The 16,666-nt window shown below is 36.8% G+C and overlaps 1 protein-coding gene across 1 annotated transcript in view; it reads left to right on the top strand.

The window, feature by feature from the left end:
• Window positions 1-16,666, top strand: part of LOC306859901 (disks large-associated protein 4-like) — a gene marked incomplete at its 5' end in the record, with an annotated part of 44,023 nt that overhangs the window by 11,455 nt on the left and 15,902 nt on the right. Inside the window, 2 exons of the mRNA XM_079401298.1 lie at window positions 2,073-2,292; window positions 14,216-14,640. Coding sequence (XP_079257424.1) covers window positions 2,073-2,292; window positions 14,216-14,640 — 645 coding nt within the window. The remainder of the gene's footprint in view (window positions 1-2,072; window positions 2,293-14,215; window positions 14,641-16,666) is intronic.

Below are 16,666 nucleotides of genomic sequence, written 5' to 3'. Positions count from 1 at the left end.
CATAGCAAAGTCAGAACATTCTAGCATCACCGTAGCAAAGCCCAAAACACCCTAGCAACCATATAGCAAAACTATAGCAACCCCCAGAACACCATAGTGACCACATAACAACTCCAGAACATTCCTGCAACCACATAGCAACACTCTAGACCACATAGCAAAACCGTAGCAACCATATAGCAACACTCTAGAAACAACAGCAGCAAAGCATCCTAGCAGAGAGGATTTTTACTCTGTCAACACCACTCACATTTTCTTCTACAGATGTAAAACCTCTTGTAAATGTGTGCGCTCTGCATAACAGAGCAAACGCTGAAATGTGTAAGTGAGGTTTTGCTGTTCACTTGACCTCAGGAACGGAGTGTTCCAGATTAAAATGCTGTAAGACATCCTTAAGCTAGTTTAAGGAGACATGGAGGGTGGGAAATCAGTTGGAGGGCATGTTATCAGGACGAGATGCTCAAGTGTTCGCTCTACTGATGGAGACATCAAGACTCCTGAAGCGAGACGAGGCTCTGAAACCATTTCTTAAGAGGAAAGAGCATTGATTTTTTTGGAGATCTGTTTTGCTGAATGGGATAATGTGCTGTGAAGACTGATGGATGATTCAGAAGTTGTTTCTGAGATGCTGGGATCTAAGGGAAAGAAATCAGGAAAAATGAGGACAGTAGCTAATTTGCAGCACTTATAATTATTTTTCCTGGGAATTGGTTTGTAATTTCTTATTCAGTGAGCTCTAAAGGTGCAGTTTGGTGTGTTTTACTGTTTGTTTGCTTTTAATTTTTGGGTTTACCCTTGACAAACTCTCACAACCCTCCTGTTCTGTTGTCTCTGTGAGAAGTGTCTCCTGCTGGACGAACAAACACAAACTCTCTCTTCACTCTTTGCTCTTAGGCTTTGAGAGAGAATGAACCGTGATTGTGTTTTGTTTGCAGGTTACTTTGGAAAGACCTAAAGATTCGACTGTATCATTTTGGAGTTGATTGACTCTCTGAGCCGTTTTCTGCATTCTGCCTGGTGAATTTTGAGCAAAACAAAAGTGAAAATGATATTTAAGCAAAAGGAAAAGCAATATATCTATTTTTTTTTATTAAATGCATAGATATTAAAAACAAGGCTTTTTATTGAAGGTGTGTTATTATTTTCAATGGGGATTTTCATTAGATTCTAAATAAAAACACTGTATTACAGAAAATGTACAGCAGCATAAATTAAACGTCAGACAAAAAATACTATAATGTTGTATGTTTCTATTTAAATAACATATTTTTAGTTTTTATCCAAAATACAATTTTTATTTTTAAATAAAATTACAGTACAAAACATAATTATTAGACCTAAAACAGAATTAACTTCTTTCGTTTTTCCATATATTATATTATACTATGTTATATTTGAGTATTATTTCAATTAATGTTTTTCTACAACTTTCCCAGCTGTAGGGGCGTTTTTTGAATAAGAATTTTTAGTCTAAGTATTTAATAAGTAATTAAATTTTTTCCACAATGCAGTATTTTGTTATTTGCAAAAATGATATAAACAGTAATGCCATGGTGCAAAACGCATTTTAAGACCTAAAAGAATGAACTTTTCTTTAAGAAAAATTAATTTTCTTTTTATATTATATTATATTTAAAATAGGTTTAATTGCATTGTTTGCTAGACCAATACAAAACAATACAAACAATATTTTTTATTACAATTTTCCCAATGTTAAGAGAGTTTTCTCAATTGTTTTTTTTTTTTTTGGTGAAAAAATTGTCTAAATTGCAAGCATTTTTTACACCATTTTATAAAACAAACTCCTCATCCACAGACGACGATCAGTACAACTGTGAAAGGAATACATTTAAGGATTTTTCTCATTTTAAGCCACATTTGTTGCATTAGACTGAATGGAAACCACTCAAGCAAACCTGCTGTTTCCTCTTCATGTCCGCACGACGATGCGCCAGTCCACCCTAAAGCGCCGGCCGCGTCTCACCCCGTGCGAGGCACGCTTGTGGGTGGGCAGCGGCCGCCTGCCCCGCCGGCTTCGTGCGGGACGTTTCAACCTGCCCGTGTCCTTTCAGGTGGAGCAGGGCTACCGGAGCAGGGCGGCATACAGTCAGCTGGACTCTCAGGCGGTGGAGGCCTTGGATCTGCCCACACCCACCTGCTTCCGCTCCCGGAGCCACAGTTACCTCCGTGCCATCCAGGCCGGCTGCTCTCAAGACGACGATACGGGCTCCGTGGACTCCGACGAGACGCCACCTATAACCTCATCCATCAGCAGCTACAACAGCGCCACTGGTGAGTATTAAACAACTGCACGATCCTAGACGATCACATTCATGGGCCTGTTGTATACCGTAAAAACTACTTCAAAATCAAAAGAAAAGACTCATTACATTTTGCGTAAAGAAAGTCAAGCCTGTTTTATGACCTTTAAGATTTTTTTCCATTGTAACATTATTTTCGTGACAGCGATGCACTTTTCTTCCTTAAATTCTCATTAAGGCATTTTACTTTTGTAATTTTCATTATTGTCAATGGGGATTCTCATCAGATTTTAAGTAAATAAACATATTTTATTATAAATAATTTACACCAGCATAAAATAAAAGCCAGACAAAACAAATAATATCACGATATATACGTATTTTGCTATTTAAATTACATATCTTCAGAAGTTCAGAGGTCATTGTAATTTTTTATTTTTTTTTTTTTTTTTTGCAAGGATGCAAAAAAATTGAGAGTGACAGTAAAGACATTTATAATGTTACAAATGATTTCTATTTCAAACAAATGCTGTTCTTTTGGACTTTCTATTCATCAAAGAATCCTAAATCACAGTTTCCACAAAAATATGAAGCAGCACAAGTGTTTTCAACATTGATAATAATCAGAAATATTTCCTGACCAGCAAATCAGCATATTAGAATGATTTCTGAAGGATCATGTGACACTGAAGACTGGAGTAATGATGCTGAAAATACAGATTTGATCACAGGAATAAATTACATTTCACAATATATTCACTCAGAAAACAGTTATTTTAAATTTGTAATAACATTTCACAATTTAGTTTTTGTTGTATTTTTAATTGAATTAAATACAGCTTTGGTGAACAGAAGAGACTTCTGTCAAAAACATCAAAAATCATACTGACCCCAAACGTTTGAAATGGTACTGTATGTTGTCATTTGTAGTTTATGCAATTTACAGTAAAATATAATATTACATGAGAAACTGAAAGAAAAGCAGTGAATGATTGATGCATTCAATATTATATTCATTGAACACTTTAAAGTAATGATGCCGACCACTGAAAAAAAAAAAAAAGACACATGTATCACAGTGATAGCACTGAATTTGCACATGCAAAAACGAAAGTGTTGATAAAGTAGGCAAAGTCCATGATATGCAACATAACTTCCTGATAAGCACAGGTCTCGTGGACTTTTCACTGATCATGATGTAATTTTATTGCCTCCAAAGGTGATGCCAGTGCAGTTGAACGGGCCTTGTTTTTCTTTCTCAGTAATAAAGACTTCAGTGTGAAGTCGGATCTCTTTTGCTTTGAGAGGTTGGCATGTGGGCAAGTCCAGACAGATGATCTGGAATCATGGTGTGAGGGTAAAAACAGCCACTAGACCATGAGGACTGTCTCAGCTGTTCTCTTAAAGGGATCGTTCACCTGAAAAATGAAAATTCTCTCATCATTTACTCACCCGTTTCATCTCAGAAGGCTTATGTAGAAGAACTACTTTGGTCCATTTTGAAGACAAACATAGTTTCACTTAGTTCATGGGGTCAAGATTATGGAAGCTTGTTTCCTCCATGGATTAAAAAAATAAAGAAAATTATGACCTTTTTATCTCATAGTTCTGACTTTGTTTTCTTGCAATTCAGAACTGCAATGTGAGATATGAATTTGCAAATCTGAGAAGGACAGTCTAAATTGTGCCATACAAACTCAGAATTGCACATTGCAATAAATAAATACAAGATAAAACTCAGACATCTGGGAAAAAAAGCATCTGACTTGCAAGATGTTAACTCAGAAATCTGAGGAAAAACAAATTAACTGTAAGATGTAGACTCTGAAATCTGAAGAATTTTTTTTTTTTTTTATTGTGAGATGTAAACTCAATAATCTGAAGAAAGAATTGTCAGAATTGCAAGATGTAAACTCAGAATACATAGAAAAATATACAGAACAAAAATAGAAAATAGAAAAAAATACAGAATTGCAAGTAAAATACAAAAAATCTTAAAAAAAATACAAATTGCAAAATGTAAACTCAAAAAATCTGAATTGCGAGAAACAAATGATCAGAATATTTTTGAAAAAAAAAATCGAATTGCAAGATGTAAACTCAGAAACCTGAGAAAAAACAGAATTGATGCAAACTCGCAATTGTGGGTTTATACTTTGCAATTCTGAGGAAAAATGTCAACTCGCGATTGTGAGACATAAACTCCACACTGAGGAAAAAGCTAGAATTGCGAGACGTAAACTTGCAATTGAGAGAAAAAAAGTCTGAATTGTAAGATTTATAACTTGTAGTTCTGAGGAAAATGTCAGAATTGATGTAAACTTTTCCCCGTGGCAGAAACGAGCTTCCATACAAGATCCATTCGGCTATGGCCACTGCCAAGTGTGTCACAGCAAAATGTCCCACTCTCTCCCACACACACAAAATCTTCTGACCTACATTAGTGCTGGTGGTGTCCTGCGGAGATGAATCCTTCATCTTAACGGCTAATGTTTCTCTGCCCATTATGACCGACTCTGGCAAAATTTCCACCACAAATTAAACCTCATCTTAACCGGTTTTCAGAGGAATTAACCGACATCAAGCAGATTAGTTTGGCACAACGCTTAATAAACCAGCAGCCAGTGGACCTTTCTGATTTTGCAGTTGATCTACTTTATTTGGATTGCATTTTACCGTATTTTCCTACGTCTTATAATTTGAAAGGCAAACATAATCCAGATTGATTCGGACAACATTCCCATAATTTCATGATGATCTTGAAAAGTTTTGAAAAGGCCAACCACTTGTGTAAGTACAAAGCACAGTTGTTCCACAGAATAGCAAATAATGAAACCTCGTCTATTTTTGGAGAGGAATCTGGCTAATGCTATTAAGTTTAGGTAGCAAGCTGTCAAGAAAAACAAATCTTGGCCATCTGTTTACCATTTATGAAAAAAAAAAAAAAAAACCTGTGCTATTTCTTGCCTGTTCCATGACTATATTTGGCATAGCATACTTACTTTTTACACTTATACTATGCTTATTGTGCACAGCAGTTTCGATAGTGTTATTTTTTCAGTATATTCATACAAATATATTTGATAAAAATAAGCAGCTTACTAAATGAAAAACTGTATCCCAGAATGCAATGTGCTTGACTTGACCTTCCATTCCCGGCATAATGGATCAATCGAAAGCAATATCGGCATCAATTCCTTTCATTTGATCAGAGTGTCAGACATTTTTACAAAAAATTTGATATTTTGCTAAATTATAAACATGTAGTGAGGTCATGTGACCACAATTTAGCAAAATACTGTTTATGGCAGAATAATGTATACTGTTTCACTTCACTTTTAAAACTATTAAGCAGTATATTAAACAGTATTCAAAAATAAGCCATTTTAGTATTATTTAGTAATTTTACTGAATAATGTCGCTACTTTTGCAAGGCTTGAATATATTAAATAAATAAAAACAGTGCTGTCAAATGATTAATCGCATCCAAAATAAAAGTACTATGTACTATGTACTATGTATATTTGTTATGTATATTAAATACACACACATGCATGCATGTATTTCAGAAAAAAAATATATTTATATATTAACTATATTTATATATAATATAAATTATATAAATATAAATATATAGGCTACAACCCGAATTCCGGAAATGTTGGGAGGTTTTTTAAAATTTGAATAAAATGAAAGCTAAAAGACTTTCAAACCACATGAGCCAATATTTTATTCACAGTAGAACATAGATAACATAACAAATGTTTAAACTGAGAAATTTTACAATTTTATCCACTAAATGAGCTCTTCAAATTTGATGCCTGCTACAGGTATCAAAAACATTGGCACGGGGGCAACAAAGGGCTGAAAAAGCAAGAATTTAAAAAAAAAATTCAGCTGGGAGAACATCTAGCAACTAATTAAGTTAATTGACATCAGGTCTGTAACATAAAAGGGATGTCTTAGAGAGGCAGAGTCTCTCAGAAGTAAAGATGGGCAGAGGCTGCGAAAGAGATTTGGGCCCTCAGACGACACTGCTTCGTCTGAGGGCCTCAGCATGATTCTGTCATTGACATTACTTCCCGCTGTCGCCTCTGGTTTGCTCAGTTGGGGACACTTAATTTCTAGCGATTATCATCAATTTGATTTCAAAGATACTATTTAAACTAAACTGAGCTAGACAATGACATCTCTGAATTCAATAATGAAATGCCTTTAACTGAAAATTGAGTGTTTAATCTTATTATTATACATTACTGACACTCTATCCTCCAATTTGATACTGTTAAGTGCTTTGACACAATCTGTATTGTTAAAAGCGCTGTATAAATAAAGGTGACTTGACTTAAATGGGCCCAGGAGTACTTCCAGAAACCAGTTAACACAATCCGCCGTGCCATCTGCAGATGCCAACTAAAGCTCTATCATGCAAAAAGGAAGCCATATGTGAACATGGTCCAGAAGCACCGTCGTGTCCTGTGGGCCAAGGCTCATTTAAAATGGACTGTTTCAAAGTGGAAAAGTGTTCTATGGTCAGACGAGTCCAAATTTGACATTCTTGTTGGAAATCATAGACACCGTGTCCTCCGGGCTAAAGAGGAGGGAGACCTTCCAGTGTGTCATCAGCATTCAGTTCAAAAGCCAGCATCTCTGATGGTATGGGGGTGCATAAGTGCATACGGTATGGGCAGCTTGCATGTTTTGGAAGGCACTATGAATGCTGAAAGGTATATAAAGATTTTAGAGCAACATATACACCCCTCCAGATGACGTGTATTTCAGCAGGACAATGCAAAACCACATACTTCAGCTATTACAAGAGCATGCTTCGTAGTAGAAGAGTCCGGGTGCTGAATTGGCCTGCCTGCAGTCCAGATCTTTCACCTATAGAGAACATTTGGCACATCATTAAACGAAAAATACATCAAAGACGACCACAGACTCTTCAGCAGCTGGAAACCTATGTCAAGCAAGAATGGGACCAAATTCCAACACCAAAACTCCAGAAACTCATAACCTCAATGCCCAGACGTCAAAATGTTTTGAAAAGAAGAGGAGATGCTACACCATGGTAAACATGCCCCCGTCCCAACTATTTTGAGACCTGTAGCAGGCATCAAATTTGAAATGAGCTCATTTTGTGCATAAAATTAAAAAATTTCTCAGTTTAAACATTTGTTATGTTACCTATGTTCTATTGTGAAAAAAATACTGTCTCAAATCGTTCCAACATTTGTGGAATTCGGGATGTACATGCATATAAATATTTTCAAAATATATACTGTGCGTGTAATTATGTATTCATAATAAATATACACAGCACACACACATATTATGTAAACAAAAACTTTTTATTTTGGATGCAAATAATAGCGATTAATCGTTTAACAGCACTCAAAATGAATGAATGAATAAATGTCCTTCAGTAGGTTTTGTATAATAAAAAACTAATGTTACAAGTAAAAAAAAAAATCCTACAATTTTGGTTTGCTTGTTTTCAGACGCAGAAAGGTTGTCAGACTGATATGGATAACAGGTGCCATGAGTAGCCCCAGAGTGCACCCTGGATGATGGGGCGGGGCGACACATTAAGGTGGGGCGACACGTGTCGCTCCGCCCATCCCCAATTTCATTGGTTTATAATACAGCAGAGCTTATTGGTGCAGACGTTTGCGCATGAGCATTCCTTTACATACATTTTTATGAATGATCTACGCTGTTTGGCTGTACTACAGAAATATTAAGTGCTAACAACGCAGACATACTTTAACAATGAGCAGTTTTAGCTGGGTGATGTTGATAAAAATGATCCACTGTTTGAGATTTATGTTTTGTATAATGTATATTTATATGTAGCCATATTCTTTATTTTACGATCGGTGGATTAGCAAAAACTTAGATATGATGATAATTCACTGTAGTTCAGTAAGACATGGGACAAAACCGCAAATGGTTTTATTTTAAAGAACAACTGCGGTGACAAATAAGACAATAATACATCAGCCCATCAGCCGTGAACTGGGGTTTATGTGTGGATAATGGGAATAAAAATCTTGCTGAAACAATATATATATATTTTTTTTGCATATAGGCCTATTTTAAATGTTTTTGTTTACTAAAACAGCTGTTATTAAATCTGACCTACAGCAAATACTATTATTAATGTGCTTTAGTGCGTATTTAAGCAATAAATATTCATATATTTTCTCTGCAACATTTTTATTTATACTTTTATATATATGCACAAATTAAATGACCGGTTTTGTGGCTTAATCCTTTAAAAATAACCAGGAATCACTATATTAGGCCTATACTGATTTTATATGTTTAGTAGGTTATTCTAGTCTTTAATAATAAATAAAAAAATATTAATCACGGAGGAGGTCTCTTTTACTCATTAAAAGTGCTCACGTACCTATTGCACAGATTTACAGCTCTGAGTGATTTAATATTCAATGGTTATGCAGGTCTATATGCTACAATGATCGAGTTTTAATAACTGAATCTAAATTCATCCCGTGCACAGATTAGAACAGGCACATAGTGAGGGTGTGGATACATAAATGGATTTTTAATATCTGATGTCACAGACACTTATTTACTATAGGAACCTTTAAAAACTGTAACAGAATCAATAAACTCAAATATTTTATAAAGATAAAAACAAGGAAACATTGAGCTTGCTATGAAAACATTTTATTAGCACTTTATAACCCAAGTTTGTGACGCATTGAGCAACGGCTATAACTCAACAACAACAAAAAACGGTTGTGCTGTAAAACGTAAAATTAGCCACTTATGTTCGTGTTTGTCCATTTCTAAAAGACAGTAAATTATCATCATTTGCGTATAAAATCCCAATTTAGTGCTGATCCTCAAGGAGGTTCTGTCATCAAGAGTTGTAACCAATGACTTCATCCCACTAAAATTGCCATGGTTACTAAACAGATAATGATCAAGATAGGCCTATGATTCTAGAGTTAGTACATAACATTTCTGTAATATGGCCAAATCAATTACAAAATCATACACAAAGGAATGTGCATGCTCGGGTCTACATCAATAAGGTTTGCCGTGTTAAGGCCAATTCACACCGCAGACAAACACCAACAAACTAGTCTGTTGGATCAGTGTGTCACCCCTGTTGGAGTTGACTGGAGTTTGTTTTCACCCGACTGAACATGCTTATAGATATAGAGTTGGTCGGTATCTGTTGATGCAGTGTGAACATGAGTTATTTTTCATAAGATTCTAAATCCAGCAGCCAACAGAGTTTTTCTGTATGGTGTGAATTGGCCTTTATAAACCAATGGAAGTGGGGGTGGGCGGAGCGACACATGTAGCCCCGCCCCAATCGTCCAGATTGCACTCTGGAGTACTTGGATGCCATAAAATGTTGTCAGTAGTACACTATCATTACACTCCGAGAAAGAGAAAGGTTTTTTAATTACGAACATTACTCAACCAATAAAAATGCAGTTACAATACAAAAATACATAATAATAATAATAATATTTAAAAAAAGAAAATTAAATAAAAATATTAATGACTAATTAATGAATTACTAAACTTTAATGACAAAACAAATAACTAAACACATTAGCCTACATTCAGCTTGAAGAGAGAGAACGCCCGCGCAAGCGGGGATTCTCTGTGACGCACAAACAGCGATTCTGATTCGTCCGCGTCAAGCTCTTACAACCCGCCCTCCCACCAATGAGAGCGCAGCGAATGAACGCCTCGAGCGCGTCTCTCTCCAATCTCGCGTCCTGAAAGCGGATTACCGGATCGGTTCTTTTTCTTCGACTCCTCGAGACGTGGATGGTGAGATCCGTTGAACGGAAGGATTTTATAGCGGGTGGGTTCGGAAGCAACACAGAACAAAAAAAACACTCTTTCAGTGGATCTTTTAATCTTGTCTTTTTTGTTTTTCGTGACGGGATGGAAGTACGCCGTCGACGCTGATCGCTTCACACACACACACACACACACACACACACACACACACTCAGAGGAAGAGGAAAAGGTGTGTGGATTTTTGTAACGAACGAGCGCAACGCCTCGCGTGTGCTAGTTTTGGCATGTGCTCGCGGGAAGTCACGAATAACAATCTGATGATTAGCGAATGCATTTCCGTTGATTTAGTGATATTTTGATTGCATTAGCAGGTTAGCTCACGTTAGCATGTTGTCGTGGCTTCTGGAAGTGTGTTTAGATGCATCTGTCTAGACAGGCAAAGCATGACAGCATTTCCTACCTGAACATGACAGCTTGCATTTCACGCGTGCAGTTTTCCTGCAAAATAATGTTTTGGAGCATTGCATGCATCTGGATCAACACTGCACGTGTGAGATCTGAATCCAGTCACACAAAGGCCGGTTTCTGTCTTTTGAATCAGGTCAAATGCTATTGTTTGCATTGCAAAGTCAGGGAGAGATAATATAACATCTGAAGAGAGCATGCATTGTTCTTGCTGCCCTGGTTCATGCTGAATATGTAAAGGATGCAGGACTCATATCTAAACCCAAACATAAGTTGCTCTCCTCAATCATGAGATTGCATGGAGAAATGTTGGAAAAGTTTCATTAGGCTACACATATTTTCAGCCATGCAAACTAGTTTGTCCTACTTTCACTAGGCTGTTTCTCTTCTTGGTAAACACTTGCTGTGCTTTGGAGAGAAGATGTGCACTTAATCTAAAAACACGTCCTAATAAGGATTACAAGTCTGAATGTGGTGAACAGGACGGGCCCTGTCTGTAATTTAGTGTAGTCTGTTACACGTCTTTGCGTTTATGGCTTGTATGGACTAAGGGCAGATTTATAATTTAGTTGCGACATCACCCAAGATCAGACTGACTCTCTTCCACTCAATGTTCTAAATTTAAAGTAAAACTAGTTTAATTTTCAGTAAAAATAATAAAAAAGTTTGCATATGTGTTTTTTGTTGCTCATCATATTTGAGACACTAGGCTATTATGACTCATATAGTATGATATAATGAGAACCCGGAGGAAAAAACAGCTCTGTTTTAATCAGAGGCCCAAACTGGACAAAAACATACAATTTGGTGCAGATGCTGATATTTATAAGGCCAAAAATGAAATTCTGATGGCTTGTAATTTAAACCAGTGAGGTCTTTATAACAGTATAGCAGACTAGTTAAATAAAATGCATATACATGCCTCTATTCACACTATATCTCCCAATAATGTCATAGTAACATGATATTTAAATGCGTAGTTTTATGATCTAAACATTCCTCAAATGCCTGATGGTCAGATTTGATACTCGCATTTAAACATGATCTTTCTTAAAAATGATGTATGCAAAATCAAGAATAAGTTCAGTAAAGTTGTGTCATTAGTGGCCATAGAAATTCATGTTTCAAATATGATACAGTAGCTCTATAGGGTTAAAGTGTTTGTGGCGAACTTAGTTGTTGATTTCCAACATGCATTAAATCATTTACTCACTCTTATGTTCTTCCAAACCTATATGCTGTTATTTTTCCATTGCAGCACAAAGTAGTTTAAGTTCTTATGCATGAAACGAAGTGCATCAGGTTTTTGAGGAGCTTCCATTGTATTGCATTGCATTGTATGTTTTAATACTACAGAGCTTTTTGTAATAAAACTAAGCATTTAAATATCATCTAGGCAATAAAACGCCTGTTAAGCTCCAAAAAAAGCATCATAAAACTAGTCCACGTTGACTGTTTCACGTCTTCTGAAGTCATACGATGGCTTTTTGACACGTGGTCACGATGAAGTGTCATATGAATGAGAGTTGCGTAAAGATACGGCTGAGTTTCTCCTTTTGTGTTTCACAGAAGTCACAGTGCCTCAGTCTGGTTGTATTTTGGTGCTTGTCCTCTGTGTGTTCACAGAAAGGCCATGTGAGGTTTGGCTGGGGCCCGGGGCAGAGCGACTGGCTCTAATGCCGTTAATCTGGATCTGAGCCCCAACTGTGTCATAAACTCATATCACCCTCAGTGCAAAGTACCAGACGTTAAGAGCAACTACTGTTTTATTCACGACTGTTGAAGTTCTCGAGGGAAGTTAAGATGTGATTAATTCGGTGCTACTTTGAGATTTGTTCTCACTATAAAAGTGTTTAATTAAATTGCCACTGCAGAGAAGCCAAGCTGAAGTCAGTCGTTCGATAGCTGTCAGCGGGAATAATTAGCCATTCCACTTTCATTACCGTGGGGTTTATTGTTTTCCTTAAAGGAACTGAAAATGTATTCACCCTCAGGCCATTTATGATGTAGATGAGTTTGTTTTTTCATCAGATTTGGAGAAATGTGGCATTGCATCACTTGCTCACCAATGGCTCCTCTGCAGTGAATGGGTGCCGTCAGAATGAGAGTCCAAACAGTTGATTAAAAACATCAAAATAATCCACTCCAGTCCATCAGTTAACATCTTTTGAACCTTAAAGCTGTGTGTTTGTATGAAACAAATCCATCAAGACGTTTTAACTTAAATTCATTGCTTCCAGCTAAAAAAGTCCATAATCCATAATAACGCTTCCTCCAGTGAAAAAGCCCATCTTGTCTCTCACATCAAAATCTACCAGCAGATTTGTTTAGAACTGTTTTGGACCGTTTTTGCTTGTAAATGGTGTTTCATCTGTGCATATTTCTCCCCTGATTCAGATGAAGCAACTTTTTACTAAAAAAGCAATATTATGGATAGAGGACTCGTATTTTAGCGGAAGCAACGATTTGAAGTTAAAAACAACCTAATGATGGATTTTTTTCTTAAAAGCATGCAAGTTTTTGCTTCACAAGATGTTAGTTGATGGACTGGAGTCACTTGTGGATTATTGTGATGTGTTTAGCAGCTGTTTGGTCTCTCATTCTCACGGCACCCATGCTTTTTGACTGGTTTGTGTTTAGATTGGCTCTTTGTCATCTGTATCGACAATCAAATGGTCATAGACTGCTGTGAAGCATCTGTCCTGGCACCAAACGGCGAGCACAGCGCACAATGCCAGCGAGCTGTGCCAGAGAGAGGAAACAGATTTATTCAATATTGTCTCTGAGCCCCACAATCCGGTGTTGGAGTTGTCCTGGCACTGAGTCCTCTATACAGCACGGCCAAGACAGAGGATAATTGTTCGCGAACCTCTTGAGGGAGGGCAGATATTAATCCTTATCGCTCAGTAATACAAGTTTTTGTGCTCGTCGCAAAACTGTTGACTAAATGTAATGTTTTAGTCCAACTCTGTTCTTCAGTGTTGACAGAATTCTTATCAAACTGATCTTTCATCAGCTGTGTTAGGCAGTAAATATACAAATAAATAATGATGCTAAATTGTTGGATATTTTTTTTAGTTTGGAGTGGCTTTTTAAAAAAAAAAAAAAAAATTATACATTTGAAATTAAAAAAAAAAAAAAATCTCTTATGTTCAAGGCAGCATATATATATATATATATATATATATATATATATATATATATATATATATATATATAATTATAAGCCACTAGATTGTCAAACACTGGCCCATCTCTATATGATTTTCTCATAATAAAATATAATATATAATTTCCAGCAAAAATGGCTGTATGGTGATTTAAAATGACTCATACGGTGGAATAGATTTTGGTCTTGCCGCCTACCAGCTTGTACGCTTTCAAAGCAGCTTCTCCTACACTGTTCGGCAGGCTAATAATACACCGCCGAGCATTATCATCAGGCTTCATGACACGCCGTACCAAACCCAGAGTCTCGTCAGCAGATTTCAGCCCATGTTTTGTGGGCGACACATTCCTGACGCAGTCTGGCATGAGTGGAATGCTGTCCAGATTTCAGTATGTAAATGCCTGTCTTTGTCTCATCTCTTCCTGTGGCTCCCAAGCAGGGGCTGCTGGGAAAAGACGTGTGAAGAGACTTTGTACTGGGGTTGTGGGAGCGTTCTGAAAGTCCGTCGTCTTGTGTTTTTCAGTCTCCACATGTACGGCCATCTGTAAGAAGAATCCTCCGCCTATTCCTCCTCGAACCACCACCAAACCCTACATCGCGGTGACAGTCCAGAGCAGCACCGAGTCGGCCCAGGACACATACCTGGACAGCCAGGACCAGCGCAGCGAGGTCAACAGCCAATCAGGACGCAGCAACTCCTCCGACAGCATCGCCAGCTCTCGGACAGGGAGTCTGCTCAAGGGCACCAAGCGGCCACCCATCCTGCCCCCCATTCCCACCCCACGGGAACCCGTGCCCCTGCCCAGTGCCAGAGTGACCACGCCTCCTCCCGCAATCGTCCCGCCCTCTCCTGCCCAGGACACCAAAAACGAGCCCGCAAGCCTCACTGTGGCACCCAACGAACCGCAAGCCCTGCCCAAGAGAAAACTCTCCTCCATTGGCATTCAGGTGTGTGTGATTTATGATTTCATCATTATGCTTTTATGCTATTGAATGACGTATTCGATGTCAGGTCATGTGATTAGTAGTCACTGCTCGTTTGCATGCGCTGTAACTCAGCTTTGTTGCTTCCCAAGTAGTTCAATTTGTTGTTGCAAAACATCAGTGCGAGTGCATTTTAAGACATAGAAGCTGTTTTTATTACTGAACATTTAAGACTTTTTTTTTTTTTTTTTTGTCAGTTTTATTGATATAGGCTTAGGTTTTTACAATTCATTGCTATATACAAATAAAAGAAATAGCCAATCTACTCAAATAAATAAATAAATGGTTAATAAACACACAAAAATAATTTAACGTCAGTTTTATTTTATTTTAGCAATTGGCCAATCTTTGGAGAAGATGAAATGCAATGGATATGTAGTAATTTGTTTGGATATGTAGTTTAATTTGTATTTTTTAATTAGGTATTTAAGGATATATTGAAATATTTATTTAATGATTTTATTTGGAGTAATTTAACCCTACACACTTTACTCCTTTATTTACAAAAATAATCAAATAAATATAAACCACTGTATACTAATATAATTTTGGGTGTGTAAAATTATATAATATTATACGATTCTGATCATTAATATGATTTTTAATTGTTTAATTTTATAATATATATATATATATATATATATATATTAATATTATATGTAAAATATGAGACCCGTGCTGATAAAAAGAGTCAGACAGGCTAATTTCGAGATACAGGCAGAACAAGTGAAAAAAAATTATTTGGTTGAATTTTCACAAAAAGTAGTTCATTAAGGCCTCGTCTAGTGAACCCAATGCTCCACATAGTAATTAAACATATAAAATAAAATATATATATATTTTTTTTAGAATTGTAAAACATCTAGGGTTGCACGATAAATCGCATGTGATGATCATGCGCATCTCGTCAGTAAAACCAGTTCTGTGATTAGTAGCAAATCTCCACCACCTGCTTTCAGATGGAGCGGTGTTTAATACACAGAGCCGTAGATCGCTGACGAGCTACGCAATATCTCATTTATAATCGCAGGTGAATCAATTATGAACGCAATATTACGTAGCTTGTCAGCGATCTACGGCTCTGTGTATTAAATACCGCTAATCACAGAACTGGTTTTACTGACGAGATGCGCATGATCATCACATGCGATTTATCGAGCAGCCCTAGATATTTTGCAATTCTAAAAATGTTTATTATTGTTTTTTTATTTATATATATATATATATATATATATATCTCATGAAGTTATGTTTAAAATTTTATTGGAATTTATGCTTTTTTATTTATGAAAGAATTAAAATGTAAGACTGAGGATCCGAAGTCATTATGGAAGGGTTTAAAAAAGATTGTGCCAATGGGAAAATCTGAACCTACCTCAATTAATATAGGGTTAGATGTGAATGTAGAGGTAGAATATGATAAAAGAATAGTTGCAAATAAATTGAATGACTTTTTTACATCTGTATCTCTACTAGGGCTGGGCGATAAAACGATAACGATATGTATCGCGATAGACACGTGAACGATATCAATAAAAAATGTGTTCGATAAAACGTTCGTCGGAAGAAAACAAAGGTTGCGAAGCAAGTTTGGTTGCATTAACAAAGGCACTCGCTCTCTGGTAACCTAGCAACGTAGGGAGTGACACGCTAACAGCCAATCATGTAACAGTATCAAGTTTGGTTGCGCCATATCGTTGTCTCGTGTCTAAGTGCGCACTGCGCACGCGCGGCTGAGAGTGCACGTCTGCAGCCAGACCTGGCTGGTCTGCTGGATTCCTCTTCATAAGCAGAAAATGAGTGCCGCAGCGAGCGAGGAAATTGTAAATAAAAGAGAAAGTCAGCTCGCCAGTATGCCAGTTTTTTGGATATTATAAGTCTGACCGTAGTCAGACCAAATGTCGTCTGCAAATTATGCAAGACCGTCGTCCCCGCCAAGACTGGTAATACCACGAACTTGATGTACCACCTTAAAAAAAAATCAATAATT

Source organism: Barbus barbus, assembly GCF_936440315.1.
Source record: "Barbus barbus genome assembly, chromosome: 40".
Classification (NCBI taxonomy): domain Eukaryota; kingdom Metazoa; phylum Chordata; class Actinopteri; order Cypriniformes; family Cyprinidae; genus Barbus; species Barbus barbus.
Note: the sequence above shows the minus strand (reverse complement) of the source record. Positions and strands in the feature narration are given on the sequence as shown.